General features: G+C 47.1%; 1 protein-coding gene across 2 annotated transcripts; it reads left to right on the top strand.

Moving 5' to 3' along the window:
* Nucleotides 1-2,045: 2,045 nt before the first annotated feature.
* LOC149304495 (atypical kinase COQ8B, mitochondrial-like) lies at nt 2,046-15,942 on the top strand. 2 transcript variants are annotated; one of them, XM_089478614.1, is made up of 14 exons: nt 2,046-2,185; nt 4,047-4,319; nt 5,270-5,336; nt 5,735-5,812; nt 6,533-6,652; nt 7,084-7,169; nt 7,696-7,836; nt 8,050-8,131; nt 8,365-8,458; nt 9,026-9,167; nt 9,499-9,606; nt 9,731-9,796; nt 10,264-10,350; nt 13,528-15,941. In XM_089478614.1, the coding sequence occupies exons 1-14, from the start codon at nt 2,084-2,086 to the stop codon at nt 13,828-13,830; spliced, it is 1,749 nt and encodes a 582-aa protein (XP_089334740.1). In that variant the 5' UTR covers nt 2,046-2,083; the 3' UTR covers nt 13,831-15,941. The 2 variants fall into 2 exon arrangements, with proteins under 2 accessions (XP_089334740.1, XP_089334741.1); XM_089478615.1 differs by lacking the exon at nt 10,264-10,350 and having other exon boundaries at nt 13,528-15,942.

Here is a 15,942-nt window from a genome sequence, read left to right as displayed (position 1 = left end):
ACTCTCATCCCTCCCCATTTGCTGGGTTTAGGGGCACAGGACCCCCGTGAATGTGGGAAAACCACAACTATCAAAAACAACATGTTTTTACCTGAGAGGACGCCTCTCTAGGAACCTCTAGGTCCTCCAATGCAACTCAGTGGTCAACGTCTGACAGAAACTGGCCATAGAACTGCATTGGAGGAGCTACAAAGGCCTAGTGGAGTGTCCTCTCTAGGTCCTCCAGCGCAACTTTGTGGCCAATGTCTGACAGGCAATGACCATAGAACTGCGCTGGAGGAGCTACAAAGGCCTAGCAGAGTGTCCTCTCTAGGAATCTATAGGTCTTTCAGTGCAACTTTTAAAGTTGACCATAGAGACCATTGGAGGACCTAGATGTTCCTAGAGAGCTGTTCTCTCAGGTAAAAACATAGCGTTTCTGTTATTGCTGTGCCATTTTAACCCTGTTGCTGTTCACGTTTGCCACCGTACTGATTTAAAATGGAGGCGCCTCCGTCTCCAGGAATGACGCAGCGCGATCTGGATTGGTTCAATAGCAGGTTCACACTCCCGAAGCTGCAAATTGTTGCGACTCTTTAAAAAGAAAAATCCCTAAGGGACCCAGTACCGAATGCAGTGGTTTATGTGGGCTTTTTGCTTGTCCCCCTGAAAAGCGCACCGATTGCAGTCGGGGCCAGTGTGAGGCTCATGAAAATAAACCGGTTCCACGTCAGTTTATTTCCGTAGTGTGAATGGCCCCTTAGACTCTTGTCCTATGTAGTTCTGCATTACCTGCCCACTGCTATTTCCCCTCCAGCGCTCCAGAGCGAGCGTATGTGACTCACACAAGGCCTTAGATTAGGAAAAAGACCTGGTTCACCCTTGCGTTTTGGCGTCAAGGATTGTGCCACACACACCCTTGTTGCGTGTCAACGAACGAAGGCACTATCAATGTGTGATGACACTTCCCCTAAGAGACAAACAGCCCTTTGTGTCTCCAGGAGGAGACTCATGCAGCATGGAGACCAAGGTGCTGCTCACCAGTCGCCTGACAGCCTTTATTGAAACCCGATTTTCCCATCCTGATAAATAGCCATTGTTGTCCTCTCCAGGAAAATAAAAACTCCAGAGGAAGCCATTTGCACATTTAGAATAACTGTGGCAATTACTACTCAAATAGGGAGATCTTGTAGCACCTTTGAGTCTCCTAGACTTCAGTCTCCTTCCTCAGATGCATCTTGGAAAGGGTGATGATGGCTTTCCAGTGCATCTGAGGAAGGAGACTGAAGTCTGCAAAACCTCACTGTCCTGGCTCAGTACTAAGGAATCCTGGGAACTGTAGTTCATTGCAGCCCCCCCCCCAGAGCAATTACTGACACAGAAGGCTCAATGGCTCACAAAACTACAGTTCCCAGAATTCCCTAGCATTGAGCCAAGGCAGTTAAAGAGGTCCCAAACTGGATTACTTGTTGCAGTGTGTTTTGGATCCTATGACCCTGATAACACCTTTGCCTGATGAAGAAGCCACTCTGGTTTGCATTTTGGTATCAAAATGTTTTGTGGGTTTGGCATGTTATTGTACTTTCCCTATACTGTTGTTGTTGTTATTGTTGTGTGCCTTCAAATAGTTTCAGACTTATGGAAACCCTAATGATAAAAAGAAATCTTCATAAATACCCTAATTTTCTTTACAAATACCCTAATGATAAAAAGCTTTTTTTCCCTGAAGCTGAGAGAACGTAACTCTCTTCTTGGGTTTTTCGTTGGATTCGAGCCCATGGCCCCAAACGCCAAACTCCAATGCTCTAACCATTACACCAAAGTGGTGGCAGCGAATCCGAGAGTGAAGGAGGGCCCTAAGAGAACGCTCCTGGCACCTCATTGGCTGCCTCTCAGAGCCCGGGAATAACGCAAGCGCCTTCTGATTGGCCGCTTCCTCGAGGAGGGGCGGGGCTAAGGCTCAGGCCGGAAGTCGGCGACGCCGGGAGCGTGGAAGCCGTATCGGACCGCGTTGGGAACTGGGAGCCGGCATTTTGTTCCTTTTTCCCTTCTGTGTGAACCGGAAGTGGTGACCTTTGACCTTCTGCAAGCCTCCCAGGCTGAGATGCCTTTGCAAATGGGGCTGAGGCGTTTAGGGGCAGGCTGTGCTGCGGGGAGGGTCCTGCCTGGAGGGACGAGGCTTGGCTGGGGCCTCAGACTCAGGAGGGTAAGTCGGGGGCAGGAAGGCAGTGCAGGGCTGCATCCAGACTGGAGGAATAACCCGGTTTGGCACCGCTTTAACACTTTTTCTGGCTCACTGCTATGGAATTCTGGGAGTTGGAGCTCCGCTCTGGGCCCCACCACAAACTCCAACTCCCAGAATTCCATAGCAGTGAGCCAGACAACAAGTTAAAGCGGTGCCAGACCGGGTTATTCCCCCAGTCTGGATGCAGCCCAGTTGGGTCAGGAATCTTGGGGGCAATGGCTTGCTTTAGGGCCAGAACTCAGCCACACCATGCAGAAGCTGCCTCTGGAGGATTCTGGGAGTTGTAGTTCAAAAGAGAACTAGGAGGAAGGGACATCAGCGGTTTAAGGTCCAAAGCACACTGCAGGAATAATCTAGCTTCAAGTGCCCTGGCTCAGTGGCTGCTAGGGAATCCTGGGAGCTGTAGTTTATTGTGGCGCCAGAGAAGGCTAAATGGCTCACATAACTACCCTTCCTAGAATCCATAGAGTCCTAGAGTTGGAAGAGACCCCAAAAAGGGCCATCCAGTCCAACCCTATTCTGCTATGCAGGAACTCTCAGTCGAAGCATACCTGACAGATAACCATCCGAAGAAGGAGACTCCATCACTCTCCAAGGGAGTGCCTTCCACTGTCAAGTAGCTCTTGTTGTCAGACGTTCCTCTGAATGTTTATTCATTTATGGTATTTATATTGCTTGACCCTGGGCAAGTCACACTCTCTCAGCCTCAGAGGACAGCAGTGGCAAACCTCTGAACTAGAAACCGGCCTATAGCACCCAGTGTTAGGCTCGCCTTATGGTCGCCATAAGTCAGACATGACTTGAAGGCACACGACCAAAACAACAAAGCGGGGTTTTAGACTGGAAGTGTGAGTCAATTTACTTGCCCACATTTTGTCTACTTGTTGATTCAAGGTTGTCCTTAACTCACAGTGTCACTGGAAAGCATCGGCTCCCATAGATGAATCAGCCAAGTAAGCTGATTAACACTTCCAGCCTTAATAGAAATCCCACTGCTTATCAGTTAAACAGAAGGCTTAATTCAGAGAGGGCTTTCTTTTGCACAGCAGAACTTTTTCTACATTCTAAACAAGATGTTTATTGTTGTTGTGCACCTTCAAGTCACTTCTGACATATGGCAACCCTGTTCTAAACATTTTTGACCAGGTTTATGCAGAGGGAGTTTGCCATTCCCTTCTTCTTAAGCTGAGAGAGTGTGACTTACGTAAGGTCACCCAGTTGCTTTCCAGGACTGAGCAGGATTCGAACCCTGGTCTCCCAGAGTTCCGGTCCAGCACTCAAACCATGGCACCACATTGGCTAATCTTTAACAAGTGGTAAGAGAGGGGAAGAGGCAGAGTTGGTTTCCCTGTCCAAAATGAAGATCACACTGCCCAGTGATAACATTATGATTTATGCCATGGTTGACTCAATCAACATAATTCTGGAATTTGCAGTTTAGGGAGAGATATTTCAAACTCTCAACCAAAGCGCTCAAGTACAGATCTCAGGATTCTGTATGATGAAGCCATGGGTGCTCAAGTGGCATTGAGGTGTTATAACTGTGTAACATGGGATGGTGTTTTCTGAATGGCCATTGTCTCCTTTGCCTGACCATCCAGTCCCCATATTGTTTCCAGAACAGTCATTTCCACCCCATGCTGTTAACTGCTCCCGTTTTCCTCTTTTCCAACCCAGAGTTGGCACTTTAGAAAGTGTTGGAGATGTGTGGCTGAATGGTCTGCGCCCTGGACGCAAGCACTGCTGGACATGGATTGTGCTGGGACTTCGGCATGATATTTTTTGACTGTGAACAAACAGGTGGTGGTTTGTTTTTCTACAGGACTCCCAAGAGCAGCCAGCATCTCTCCAAAAAGATAGTGTACCTATTCGGGGGAAATGCTCATTATTGGGAGCAAATCCTATCACAAGCCCTTCAGGGTGGTCAGCCAGTCCTTCAGGAGCCCCCAGTCTTTTGTCAGGCACCAGTTTAGGGCATCCCCATCTGATCCATCAGACTGCATCTTTCCAAGGCCTCACATTGGAAGACATCCAGAAAGCCAGGGAATCTCGACCAAAGAAAGACCAGGAGAACTTGGTGAAAGTGAGACAGAAGGTAAGGATTTCCCCCCCCCCCCCCTTTGCAGCAGAGCTGCTGCTATCCTGAAAAGCTTCACCTTACCAAGATTTTGAGGGAGAAGTAGGGAACTTCTTGAATGAATGGCTCAGGGTTCAGCAGCATGGCACTAAAGCTCTCCTTGCAATAGGGATGTTCAACCCTTCTTTTACTTTCATGGATATTGTTATACTGTATTTTTAAGATGATTTTACTCTTTTTGAAAGTACTGTGTTTTAATATGCTATGTAATGCATATAATTGTTTCTAAATTAGTTTGTTATTAGCTTTTAGATGTATCTTGTTTTCTTCCATGTTGTACAGCATGCACTGTTGGGCAGTGAATGTGAGGGGACAGTACCAGTAGAGATGGTGGCTGAGGCAGTGATGGGCATGGCCTACACACACAAATGTACACATAGAGGAGCCTTCCACTCACTCTTATGTATATGAACATACATACACAGTTCTTCTACTCCTCCCCTATTAAAGGTACACATAATTGCCCCCATGGGAACTTTCTCTCTCTCTCTCTCTCTCTCTCTCTCTCTCTCTCACACACACACACACACACACACACACCTTTTTACCAGCCCAACATCCATGCTGTTTAAACCTCCCATCCCTGGGATGACTAAATGTCCCCTCCCTGAGTGCTCAGATTCCATCATGCTGCCCATTGCCCATCTGATTGATATTGTAGACAGTGGAAGAATGTGGCTCAGCAAGCTCCTTTGCTTTTCCAAATGTCAGGCAACTGGGTGAGAAGAGACGTGTGCAAAGGGGATGTTCCACCATCTGCTGTCTTTTTCCCCATTTAAGTGGCATTCTTCTTAAACAGCTGTTGGGAAGGTTGGCAGAAATGCAATTCTGGGGTCAGCAGGTCTGTCTCTCCTTAGCAACTGATTGGCCCTGGTTTCTGTCTTTCTGATATCTGCTTTGTTTTTCAGCTTAGCGAGAGAGCCCGGGAGCGGAAGGTACCAGTTACACGTGTTGGGCGATTTGCAAACTTCGGAGGTAAGAGCTATGGTGTGTGCTGCTCAGGATGAGCATGTGTGACAAAGAGAGGACACGGCCAAGAGAATGTTGGTGTCCCATGGTTAAACATAAGCTTTGTTTCTGTTTTGCATTGTGCCTAGGGTAATGCTCAGAATTCAAGGCTGGCCATGCATGTTCTTTCTTATTTTTAAAAATCCTGTTGTGAGGATTTTTGCGAGGTATTCCTGGTATGGCTTTAGGTGTGGGTGTTAACCTGCATTTGGATGCTACAGTTATTGGTGTTGGAGGGGCTGGAGTTATTGCCTTTTGGTCTCCAACTGTGGAGTAATTTGTTGTTCTTGGCCACACTGGCTGCTTTGTTCTTCTGATTCAGAGGATCTAAGCAATCAGCCCATTATCTAATCCTTTCCTTACAGGTTTGGCTGTAGGTCTGGGACTTGGAGCCTTGGTAGAAGTGGCAAAGAACTCCTTTAATGGGGAACAAAAGCACAAAGGTAAGAAAAGAGGGAGATAAGGTGTCACACCCATGTGTTTGCCTACTGTTCTTTGCAAATACAGTGTGTCTGCATCATACGCGGGCATGCTTTACACGGCTTTCAGCATATGCTGAAAGCCATGTGGGGAGAAGAGGCAGCGCGTCCCATAGGGATTAATGGGGTGTGTGCCTGTGGCATGTGCACCACCGTGCCACCATGAGCACGAGCTCCATTCATTTAAATGGGGCTCGAGCATAGGCGGTATTTGCTTTACACGGGGAAGTCCGGAAGGGATCCCCCACGTAAAGGGCGCACTGTATGTGCCTTGCAGAAAGGAGAGTGAGAGACTCTGGTGTAGGGGAAGCAACAGAGTTGCTGTCAGGTCAACTCTACTGATGGTGAGCCTTTGAATGGGACATCTCCCAAGTTTCCCTGTTATCACGAGCCTGGCACAGGTCTTGCAAACTCAGGACCATGGCTTCCTTCATTAAGTCAATCCATCTGGAATGTGTTCTTCCTCTTTTCCTATTGCCTTCTGCTTTACCAGGCATTACTGCCTTCTCTGATTAGTCATGTTTTCTCATGATTTGTCCAAAATTCAACAGTCTCACTTTAATCATTTTGGCTTCTAGGGAGAGTTCAGGCTTGACTTTTCAAAGGGACTTTGCAAAGAGTGAAGGGCTGGCAGTTGCTTAGCAGCTTTCTGCAAACGTTTTCTCCTTCCCATTATCTCTACAGATGGCAGCTTGTTAGAATCCAATCCCTTCCTTTCAGAGGCCAATGCAGAGCGGATCGTGGACACCCTCTGCAAGATGCGTGGAGCAGCCCTCAAAATTGGCCAGATGCTCAGCATTCAAGGTATTAATGGAGCTTTTCTTTCCTCCCTTTCTTCTCTTTCTTGCCACCTTCCCATGGATCCTTGCAGGAACCCACCCCAAATTGATTCAGGGCCTTGCCTGCATATGAGTTTAAGTCTAAAGAGGCTTGAATCTGGTTTTGTTTGCTCAGATATCTTCTCTAGCTCAGTGTTTCTGTATGAGATGCCTCTCAGACAGGGTAGGAAAAGGGTATGGCCATTACCTTTATCTTCCAGCAGAAAAGAAGTTTCAGGGGATTGGGCATGCTTAGAGAAAGCAAGTAACTCTTTTTTCATCCAATAAACCCATACTGGTAATTCCTCCATTCCATCTTGCCATATCATAGCAGTGGCAGTGCTGAACCCCTTTAGAGCAAGGGCTGTGTTAGCGCAGAAAATCCACCCAGTCACTATGTAACCACTCTTCCCACAGATAACAGCTTCATCAGCCCTCAGTTGCAGCGAATCTTTGAGCGTGTGCGCCAGAGTGCAGACTTCATGCCCCCCTCTCAGATGATGGTGCGTTAGTGATGCATGTTTGTTCAGGGAGGGCAGTTGGGAGGGTCTGCAGTGGGACATTTAAAGGCTACTTCATGTCATAACTGTGGGTGGAATTGCCTGACATTATTTTGTGGCTATTGAGAATAAATGCCCTGAACCTCTCAACATAGAAGCTGGACTTGGTAGTCTTCGGATTCCTTTTGTTAGGTCCTGGCACTAGGTGAATCATGGTCTGGGGAAAAGGGAGTGGAAAAGAGACCAACAAGTGGGGAGGTTAGGGACACAGGATGATAGCCAAAGAGATTAGCGTCTCTGAACCATTGCTAGGTAACTATTCTGTCTGTATTGCCGCAGAACAGACTCATGTTTAGCCTCATAGCAATTGGCATGACTGATACCCTGCACCTGTTATGAGATTCTTTGCTCCTGGCAATTGACATCAATGTGGTACCTTGTGCCCAGTATGAGATTCACTGTTCCTGGCAACTGGCATGAATGTGGTGCACTCTGCCCGGTATGAATTTAACTGCTTCTGACTTTCCAGGAGGTGCTGGTAGAAGAACTGGGCACCAACTGGCAGGACAAAGTGGCCTCCTTCGAGGAAACACCCTTTGCAGCCGCCTCCATTGGACAGGTGCACCTCGGGGTACTGAAGGATGGGACAGAAGTGGCAATGAAGATCCAGGTAAAGAAGAGCCAGGAAGGAGTGGGGAGAGCTGGGATGTATGCAGTCTGAAATGTCCTGTTGATCTGTGAGATGAAGGTGATGGTTGGGGAGAAAGATATTGGCCTCTTGCCTTTACTCCAAAGACAGTGGTTCTGGGACCCTTTGGACAGGCAGCCTAGCCAGTCCCACTCTGTAGAGGTCTTGACATTCTCTCTTCAACTTCCTTTGCAGTACCCTGGCATTGCTCAGAGCATCAGAAGTGATGTAGATAACCTTTTGGCAGTACTCAAGATGAGCGTCATGCTCCCTGAAGGTAACATCTGGGGCCTGTAAGTTATGAGGAATAGGTGGGGTTGAGCGTGCCAGGGAGTAAAGCAAGCAGGGAGGTCTTAGAGATGGAAGGGGTTGTTACAGAGCCAGAGAGATGCAGAATTAGCTCCTGAATTCAGAGTTGTCTTATGATATTTTAAGGGATCAACAGTTTTCCTGCAGCTCTGCTTGGCTTTATGTTGCTCCTTTCCCTTGCATTTCTCTCCCTCCTTCTAGGCCTCTTTGCAGACAACACCCTGCAAGTACTGCAGAAGGAGCTGGAGTGGGAGTGTGACTACAAGCGGGAAGCTGACTGTGCCAGGAGGTTCAGGTAGCTGGGAGCAAATCCCTAGACTTTATTGCTTTTTTCTGAGATGCTTCCTCCGTCTTTCTCAAGCAAATCGTTCCTATCTTATCTGCTTCTCCCCATAAGGCCTAGTTCTGAGATCACATAGACTTATATCCTTTCTCTTTCCCCACTTCTTCTGATTTTCTCTCTCTCTCTGGATAGGGTCTTTCCCTTCATCCCTGGCTTCCTCTGTTGTTGTCACCCCTTCTGCTTTGCCCAGAATTTCCAGCTTCTTTCTTTCTGCCCCTTCCCTCCCCCTCCATTTGATTGTAACTTAAATCTTGTCTATTTATTGTTATACGTTCCAGCAGTTGGCAGGTTCCAGAGTCTTGTAGAGTGTTATTATTCCTGGCAGGAGTCTCCTGGATCTGGACAAGCAGATCCACCATGTCCCTGGGGAGGTGGGATGGGCAATGCTTTAGTTCTGTGCACGCATCCAGTCCAGTAATCTTGCAGCTTGTGCTCCTTTTGCTTGTGTGCAGTTGAAAGAGCCTCCGCTTCTGTAGCTTCCTTGCTGAAGGCTTGTTGACTATCCTCTTCTTCTCACAGGCAGCTTTTGGAAGGAGACCCCTTCTTTGAGGTACCAGAGGTGATTAATGAGCTCTCCACCAAGAGAGTCTTGTCTATGGAGCTGGTCGATGGGGTTCCCTTAGACCAATGCCAAGCACTCAACCAGGAGATCCGCAATGAGGTGAGGTGTGGAATATAATAGGCTGCTACTTATGGAATTGATTATTGCTCAACTGGATGTGTTGGTGAAGAAGATATTTACACTCGGTGGTATTAGCCATAAGTTAATGAAACAATGGACTATCTCACCACCAGAACAGGAATCAACAAAGTGTGGTCCTGGGGCCTGCATGTGACTACCCCGATCTGGAGGACTAAAAGTTGGGGACCACCACTGTAGAGGGATTGCCAGCTCTTTTCAGGCCATTCTGCTCATGCTGAAGGCTCATTGCTTATTCAGCAAGGAAAACTTGAAATGCTGAATTCACTCTCTCTTTTCCTCCTCCTTACAGATCTGCTCACACATCCTTCGCCTTTGTCTCCGGGAGCTGTTTGAATTCCGCTTCATGCAAACAGATCCAAACTGGTCTAATTTCTTTTATGATGCCAAGAGACACAAGGTGCAGTGGTGTGGGGGAGGAAGAGTCTATTCTCTGTAGGAGTGGAGGGTTTCAGAGGCCCCAATCCCTTCTTCCTGCAGCCCCATGTAAGCTATTGACACATGTAATGCCATGCTTCTTCCAGGTAACACTATTGGACTTTGGGGCCAGCCGAGACTTCAGCAAGGAATTCACTGACCATTACATTGAGGTGAGAGGTGAATGTATGCTCAAGTGGAGCATGGAAGCTGCTGGTTTGAGATAAGGAAGGGCTTGGTTGCCAAAATCCAGGCATGGCAGGCAGAGTGAAGTTTCAGAGTGAATGGACACCTTGCCATCACAGATTTTTGAACCCACATGGGAAGACCACATTCACTTCTGTCTTTGCTGCTTCCACCTTCCCAGTCTTGTGTCTTCAGTGTAAGATCTGTAGCAGAAGGGGAGATTCAGCTCAGGATCATCCACTGAACATAATGTTGGGGACAGCAGTCATGGGGAGGGAGAGTTAAGAGGAGAACACCCCCCCCTTCTCACATAGTCATGTGCATTTTTAGCAGGGGCCACAGCAGTGGATATACCATAATTCACTGCCTGGGTGTTTGGGGAGGATCATCAGTCTAACTCTCATTATCTAGAGGAGTGTATCCGCATGACCCAGTCCTTTTCTGGTCTGACCAGGTGGTGAGAGCAGCCGCTGACGGAGACAGGGCCAAAGTCCTTCAGAAATCCAAAGACCTCAGATTCATGACAGGGTTTGAGACCAAGGTGAGTGCATCTGGTCCTATGGTAGTGAGGTCACCATCTGATCTACCAGGGGCTGGGCAGATACTCTCCCAAAGAATTGCCATGGGGTGGCACTGAACAGGCATCAGGATAGTTGCAGGATTCACCAGAGGAGAGGAAGGGCCTCATTTTCATCACCATTGCTTAAGGTACTACAACCATGTAATTGTCCCCCTAAATTAGTGTACTGGTTGCAGTTATTCTGCGAAAATCCCAATAGGTATTCCCATTAATACATCACCTTTTTATGTCGGCACCTTCGGCAACTTGAAGTTCCCAGGGTTTCTTGGAGAAATTCATGATGCCTTTAAGTAATACAAAACATTGTTGAGTTGGGAGCATCCATGCCTACCTTTGCCAGAACCTTTCAAGATACCTGTTCAGTCCAAGCTATGTATATTCGGCATGAGGTGGGGGGCTATTGCTGCAGAATCTTAATCAGTGTGGGAATCACTGTTGGGAGATACATTCTTTGAGAAGCTGGTAATACTTGCAGCAGCTGCATGCTTCTTTGCATATATATGCATTCTTGCACACACATTCCTTTTCATCCTGTATTTCTCAAACGAAGCAACAGTACCAAGAACAGGAATTCTCACTGGCTCAAAAAGCCTGTTGCCACAAACATCCCTTAATTACCAGTCTGAGATCCAGTTAAATGGCACAGCACCCCCTGGTGGAATCCCTGTGTTTATGTTCAACTGTAGCCATCTATTAGTATTAATAATACTAATACAAATGCTAAGGACTGTTATGATTACAATATTATTTTAATTTCAATTGTATTAATATATGAAGACTGTGAAGTTGGATGGCAGTAGTATCCAGATTTTACAGAGCAGGGGACTGAGGCTTGCTGATATCATGGATGAACAGAGAGTCACCCTGGTTTCTGCTTTTAGCCTTTCCATCATGCGCTGAGAGAGCTTTAAAGAACAAAGACTCAGTGGCCCAGTAATATGTTTCCCTAATTGTACCCCTGTATCTTCCTGATACCACTGATATTCCCTCCAAGGGCCCTTTCATACTACACAATTATAGCACTAAGATTCCACTTTAACTGCCTTGGCTGGATCTTATGGAATCTGAGGGTATGTAGTTTGGTAGACCCTAGAGCACTGTGGCTGAGAATTCTAAGCACTCATCCCTAAATACAAATCTCAGGATTCTGTAGGATGGAGCTAAGGGCTCCTTCACTGCCATGGCTGGATCAAATGGGATCCTGCATTTATAGTTTGGTGGGGCCCTAGAGCTATATGGATGATTCTAAGTACCCATCCCTAAACTTCAAATCCCAACATTCCATACAGTGGTACCATACCAATTGAAGTGAAATAATAGTGGTTTGAACATTGGACTACAACTTGGGAGACCAGGGTTTGAATCCCTGCTTGGCCATGAAAACCCACCAAGTGACCTTGGCAAGTCACATACCCTCAGAAAACCCCATTATATCTTCTCCTTAGGGTTGCCATATGTCAGAAATAGCTTGAAGGCACACAACACCAAATAATGTTGTAACTGTGTAATGTGAAAGGGCCCCAGGTATCTTCTTTGGATTAGCAAGCTCAGGGCAGGAGATGTTCCCAGATGAACTGATTTTTCCCAAATGTCTCCATTTGGACGCTTTCTGGATGGTGTGGTTTTGTGAATATCATGGAAGAAATAATGTGGCCAAACTGCTCCATGCTAGAAAGGCCAGTATCACGGCAGAGCATTCAACTGTCAGGGCAAGGAATGAGAACAGATTGAAGATGGGAAGCAGGAATGTTGAATAGAGTACAGCAAGGTTGTGGGTAACTATTAATTTCTTTTATTAAATATGGCTCTGATGTGTCGTGTGATTTCCAGGCCCAATGGGGAGGAAAGCACACAACACAGCTGTGACATCTCAGTGGCTGGGAGAGAAGCCTTGGCTGCAAAAACTTACTTGTTCATATGCTTAGCAGATGCGATTCTGGTATGATCCTCACCCACCACTTTCCCAATATGAGAAACAGGTTTGGAGTGTAGAGCTGTGACATGGCTTTGGACCCAGAGCCTGGAAATGTGACTTTTTTTTTAATGACAGGGGCTGGAATACTATTAGTGGTTTACATGTGCGTAAGTTCCCTTATGAAAGCAGCTGGGCATTTTTGTCTGCCAGGGAATGCCTGCCTTCAGTTCAGAAGAGTCACTGCATACTCACTGTGCATACAGGATCACATTTGCTTACACTTGGGTGGGCAAAGTGTGAAGTGGCCTTTGAGACCCCCCCCCCCCAGAAGCCCCTCAAAATCCCAAGACCCCCTCAAAGGTTTGTTTTAATTGGGAGTTGATTTTCAGGGGATGTCTTGCCCCAAAACCAGCCCAATTTTCCCAAACCACCTAAAAACGGCAGCAGTTTAATTCCACTGTCCATCGAAAGCCTCCCCAAAACAGACAAAAAAAGCAGCAACAAGAACAACAAAAAAGCTGAAAATTGGTCCAAATGGCAGCCAGAAATGACATTGCAGCACTTCAGGCACACTAAAATGGTGTCGCCAGCCAAGTGGGCACATGAATAAAAAATGGCTTCCTCCCTGTGTGTGCTTGCCCACCCACTGCTTACACGCTTCAGATATGCAATGTCACAATTCAGTAAGGAGGTACTGTCAGTGTATCTCCATGAGTATAATCCAGGAGTGGGCAACTGTAGGAAGCTAGGGGACCACATTAGCTCTCCAGGAGACCTTGGAGGACCATACCCTACTGCAAAAATAAATAAATAAATAAATTTCCTTTGGGGGCATGAGAGGTATTTTGCCACATCTGTCTACCTCCTCAGCCATTTTAAGCCCAAGAGAGGCCTTTTTAAAACAAAGGAAATGACCGGAGGTCACTACCTGTTTTTTAAAAAGGTCTCTTTTGGGCTTCAAATGGCCCAAGGGATATTAAATATGAGCAAAAATGCTCCCATGCCCCCTAGGAGGCAGTTAGGGGCAAAAAATTTGAGATCTATGGGCCCCTGGTATAAAGGTGCACTCTGTCTCAATGACATAGGATCTCAGCTTGAATGTTGACCACAATTGCTTGGAATGTGCATGGAAGTTGTAGTCCCCTTCCTCCAAAAAAAAAAGTACTGACAAGCACTGATGAGAACTAGGAAGTATCCTGGGCTTACCTTCCCTTTTCCATCAGGTGTTCGAGGAGGCGCATGTGGACGCAGTGATGATCTTGGGCGAGGCCTTCTCCACCTCAGGGCCCTTTGACTTCAGCACTCAGAATACCACTCAGTGCATCCAGGATCTCATCCCAGTGATGCTGAAGCATCGGCTGAGTCCACCACCAGAGGAGAGCTACTCCCTGCATCGCAAGATGGCTGGCTCCTTCCTCATCTGTGCCCGCCTTGGAGCTGCCATTCCCTGCCGCGAGATGTTCGAAGAGGCCTATGCCCGATATGTGACACAGGAACGGGGTGCCATGCTGGTGGAAAGAACTTAGCATGAGGGAACAGCCTCATGCCTGGAAGGTGGTGCTGTCCTGAAATGGATCAGAAAGTTGTGAGTGAGACCATGTCCGTTGTACAATGAGATTGGGTCTGATCCTATAGTGGACCCTTGACTGTTGGCAGAATCTGTGCTTGCCAGTCCCCCTTTGTATTATCTACAGACTTGATTCACTCCAGGACTGGACTCTGGGATGCCTTGGCACTTACTATCTGGGCTATGAGAACTTTCACCATTGGCCTCTTCTGTCTTTACACTCCAGAGCAGCTAGGACCGGTCCTATAGGAAGGAAACTGGCAAAGGGAGAAAACTCTGTCCTCTGTAAACTGGGTGGTGTTTTGTGCATCCTGTCTCTAATCTGGGCAAGGGATATTCAATCTGCCTTCAGAGAGGAAATCTAACTGCTTCCAGCTCAACATGAGTTTGCCAGTCCTGTTTGTCTTCTTTCTCCCCCATGGCCATGTTTCCTTACGATCTCAATGTATGCCACAGCCCTTGTGGGAGAACTGCATGTAGAACAAGGGTGGACAATGGAGAAACTACAGGATTGCATTAGTCCCCAGGAGAATGCTGAGCCTCCTTATAGAAATTTTAAATTTGCCCTCAAATTCCCTCTAGGGGTACATCTTTTAACCCATGGAGGTCACAAAAATCGTCTTGGGGGCAGATTGCAGCCCATGGTAGTTTGTGCCACAGGTAAAGATGCTGGTCATTCCCCTAAGCCATGAAGGGAAGGAATATGGAGGTGGGAATGGGAAAGAGAAAGGGTGGGCATCTAGTTTTCATGCTTCTAGTTCTCAAGCAACTGGTCAGATTGGGGAGCTGATGATGGCACTGAAGAGCAGTCTTCCTTCACTTTTACCAGCCCCAAAGACCACCATCCCCTTTGCATGCAAGGCCTTCTTTTAGATCTCCCGATTTCCCATATCTCCAGGCCATCCTCCTTGGCTGATGCCAGATGCTCAACCAGGAGATCCGCAGCAAGCAAGCAAGGGGTGGAATAGGACAGGCCATTCCTTATGGAATTGATTGTCACAAGTTCAGCCGGATATGGTTGCTGAAAGAGACTCCCTCATCTGAAGTATATTAGCTGTAGTTTAGGTAAAATTGAATATCTCACTTTCAGAACAGGATTCAAGCATGTGTGGCCCTGTTTTGGTTCCCTTTGACCCTTCCAGACTCTTTGGCCAAAAAGGGGGTGGCTTGTATTTTCTGAAAATCTGTAGGAAAGGGTGTGGAGTCCATGGTCAGCCAACAGTGGGTGGTTATGTTGCTTAAGAAAACAACCTCCCTTCTCTTTTTAAACTTTGGATGTACCTGTAAATTCATGGATTGTGGGTGAAGGGTAGCCAGATCAGGCATTTTAATGTTATCGAGTGTGATGGAGAGAAGGAGATCTGGGGCAGAAGGATCTGTTTTAGCAGCAAAAGCAAAGGCTGAATCTCAAGACTGGTAGCTGGTAGTACATATTTATGTCTGTTACACTAAATGGTGGTTAAATAGTAATTTGTCATCCCTGCCATTGAAATTGGGAGGTGCTGGCTGGAGAGGTGGGTTGTCAGCAGACAGCTGTGTTGCAGTTTTAGGACTTTTACATGCGGGGAATGTGCCAGACTCAAGTGCAGTCCTGGACTAGGACTGGTGTTTGGTTTAACCTTGTTTTTAAAGCACCCCTCCCACCCCACACTCGGTGGGAGGGCTTCCTGTTTCTGCTGAGCTTTGTGTCTCCAATGTTAAACTTGTCGGGAAATGTGGGATTCGATTTTGTATTATTGCAGACAGGGGCTTGGGGGTGGCGGATTGCGGGTGTTCTGCCCCTTCTGCCCAAATGGAAAACAAAATAAATTAATAGCTCAATTGATGTGCAAGCCCTGAATGTGGGGGTAGAAGTGGCGATTTGGCTGTGGGGCTTTCAAATGTGAAGTGAACGGCAGTGCTGATACACAGCATGCACTTGAATGCTGCAGACTCACACATAAACTTTCCCTGTAGTCTTTACAAACTGAGCAGCGCTTCCATTATATCCTCTGCTGTTAACACTGTGGGAGCAGGAGGGAGACCTAATTTCTGAGCTCTTTAGAAGGAAGACTGGCTCAGCAGTGTGGAT

The sequence above is a fragment of the Sceloporus occidentalis genome, unplaced genomic scaffold (assembly GCF_023333645.1).
Source record: "Sceloporus occidentalis isolate IW3139 unplaced genomic scaffold, rSceOcc1.0.p SCAF_13, whole genome shotgun sequence".
Taxonomy (NCBI): domain Eukaryota; kingdom Metazoa; phylum Chordata; class Lepidosauria; order Squamata; family Phrynosomatidae; genus Sceloporus; species Sceloporus occidentalis.
Note: the sequence above shows the minus strand (reverse complement) of the source record. Positions and strands in the feature narration are given on the sequence as shown.

What these genes read in the sequence shown, in the direction of transcription:
- LOC149304495 (XM_089478614.1), top strand. Translation starts at nt 2,084, where the DNA reads ATGCCTTTGCAAATGGGGCTGAGGCGTTTAGGGGCAGGCTGTGCTGCG. An exon ending in GACTGTGCCAGGAGGTTCAG is followed by an intron (nt 8,459 to 9,025) that starts GTAGCTGGGAGC and finishes TTCTTCTCACAG; the next exon opens with GCAGCTTTTGGAAGGAGACC. An exon ending in ACCAGGAGATCCGCAATGAG is followed by an intron (nt 9,168 to 9,498) that starts GTGAGGTGTGGA and finishes TCCTCCTTACAG; the next exon opens with ATCTGCTCACACATCCTTCG.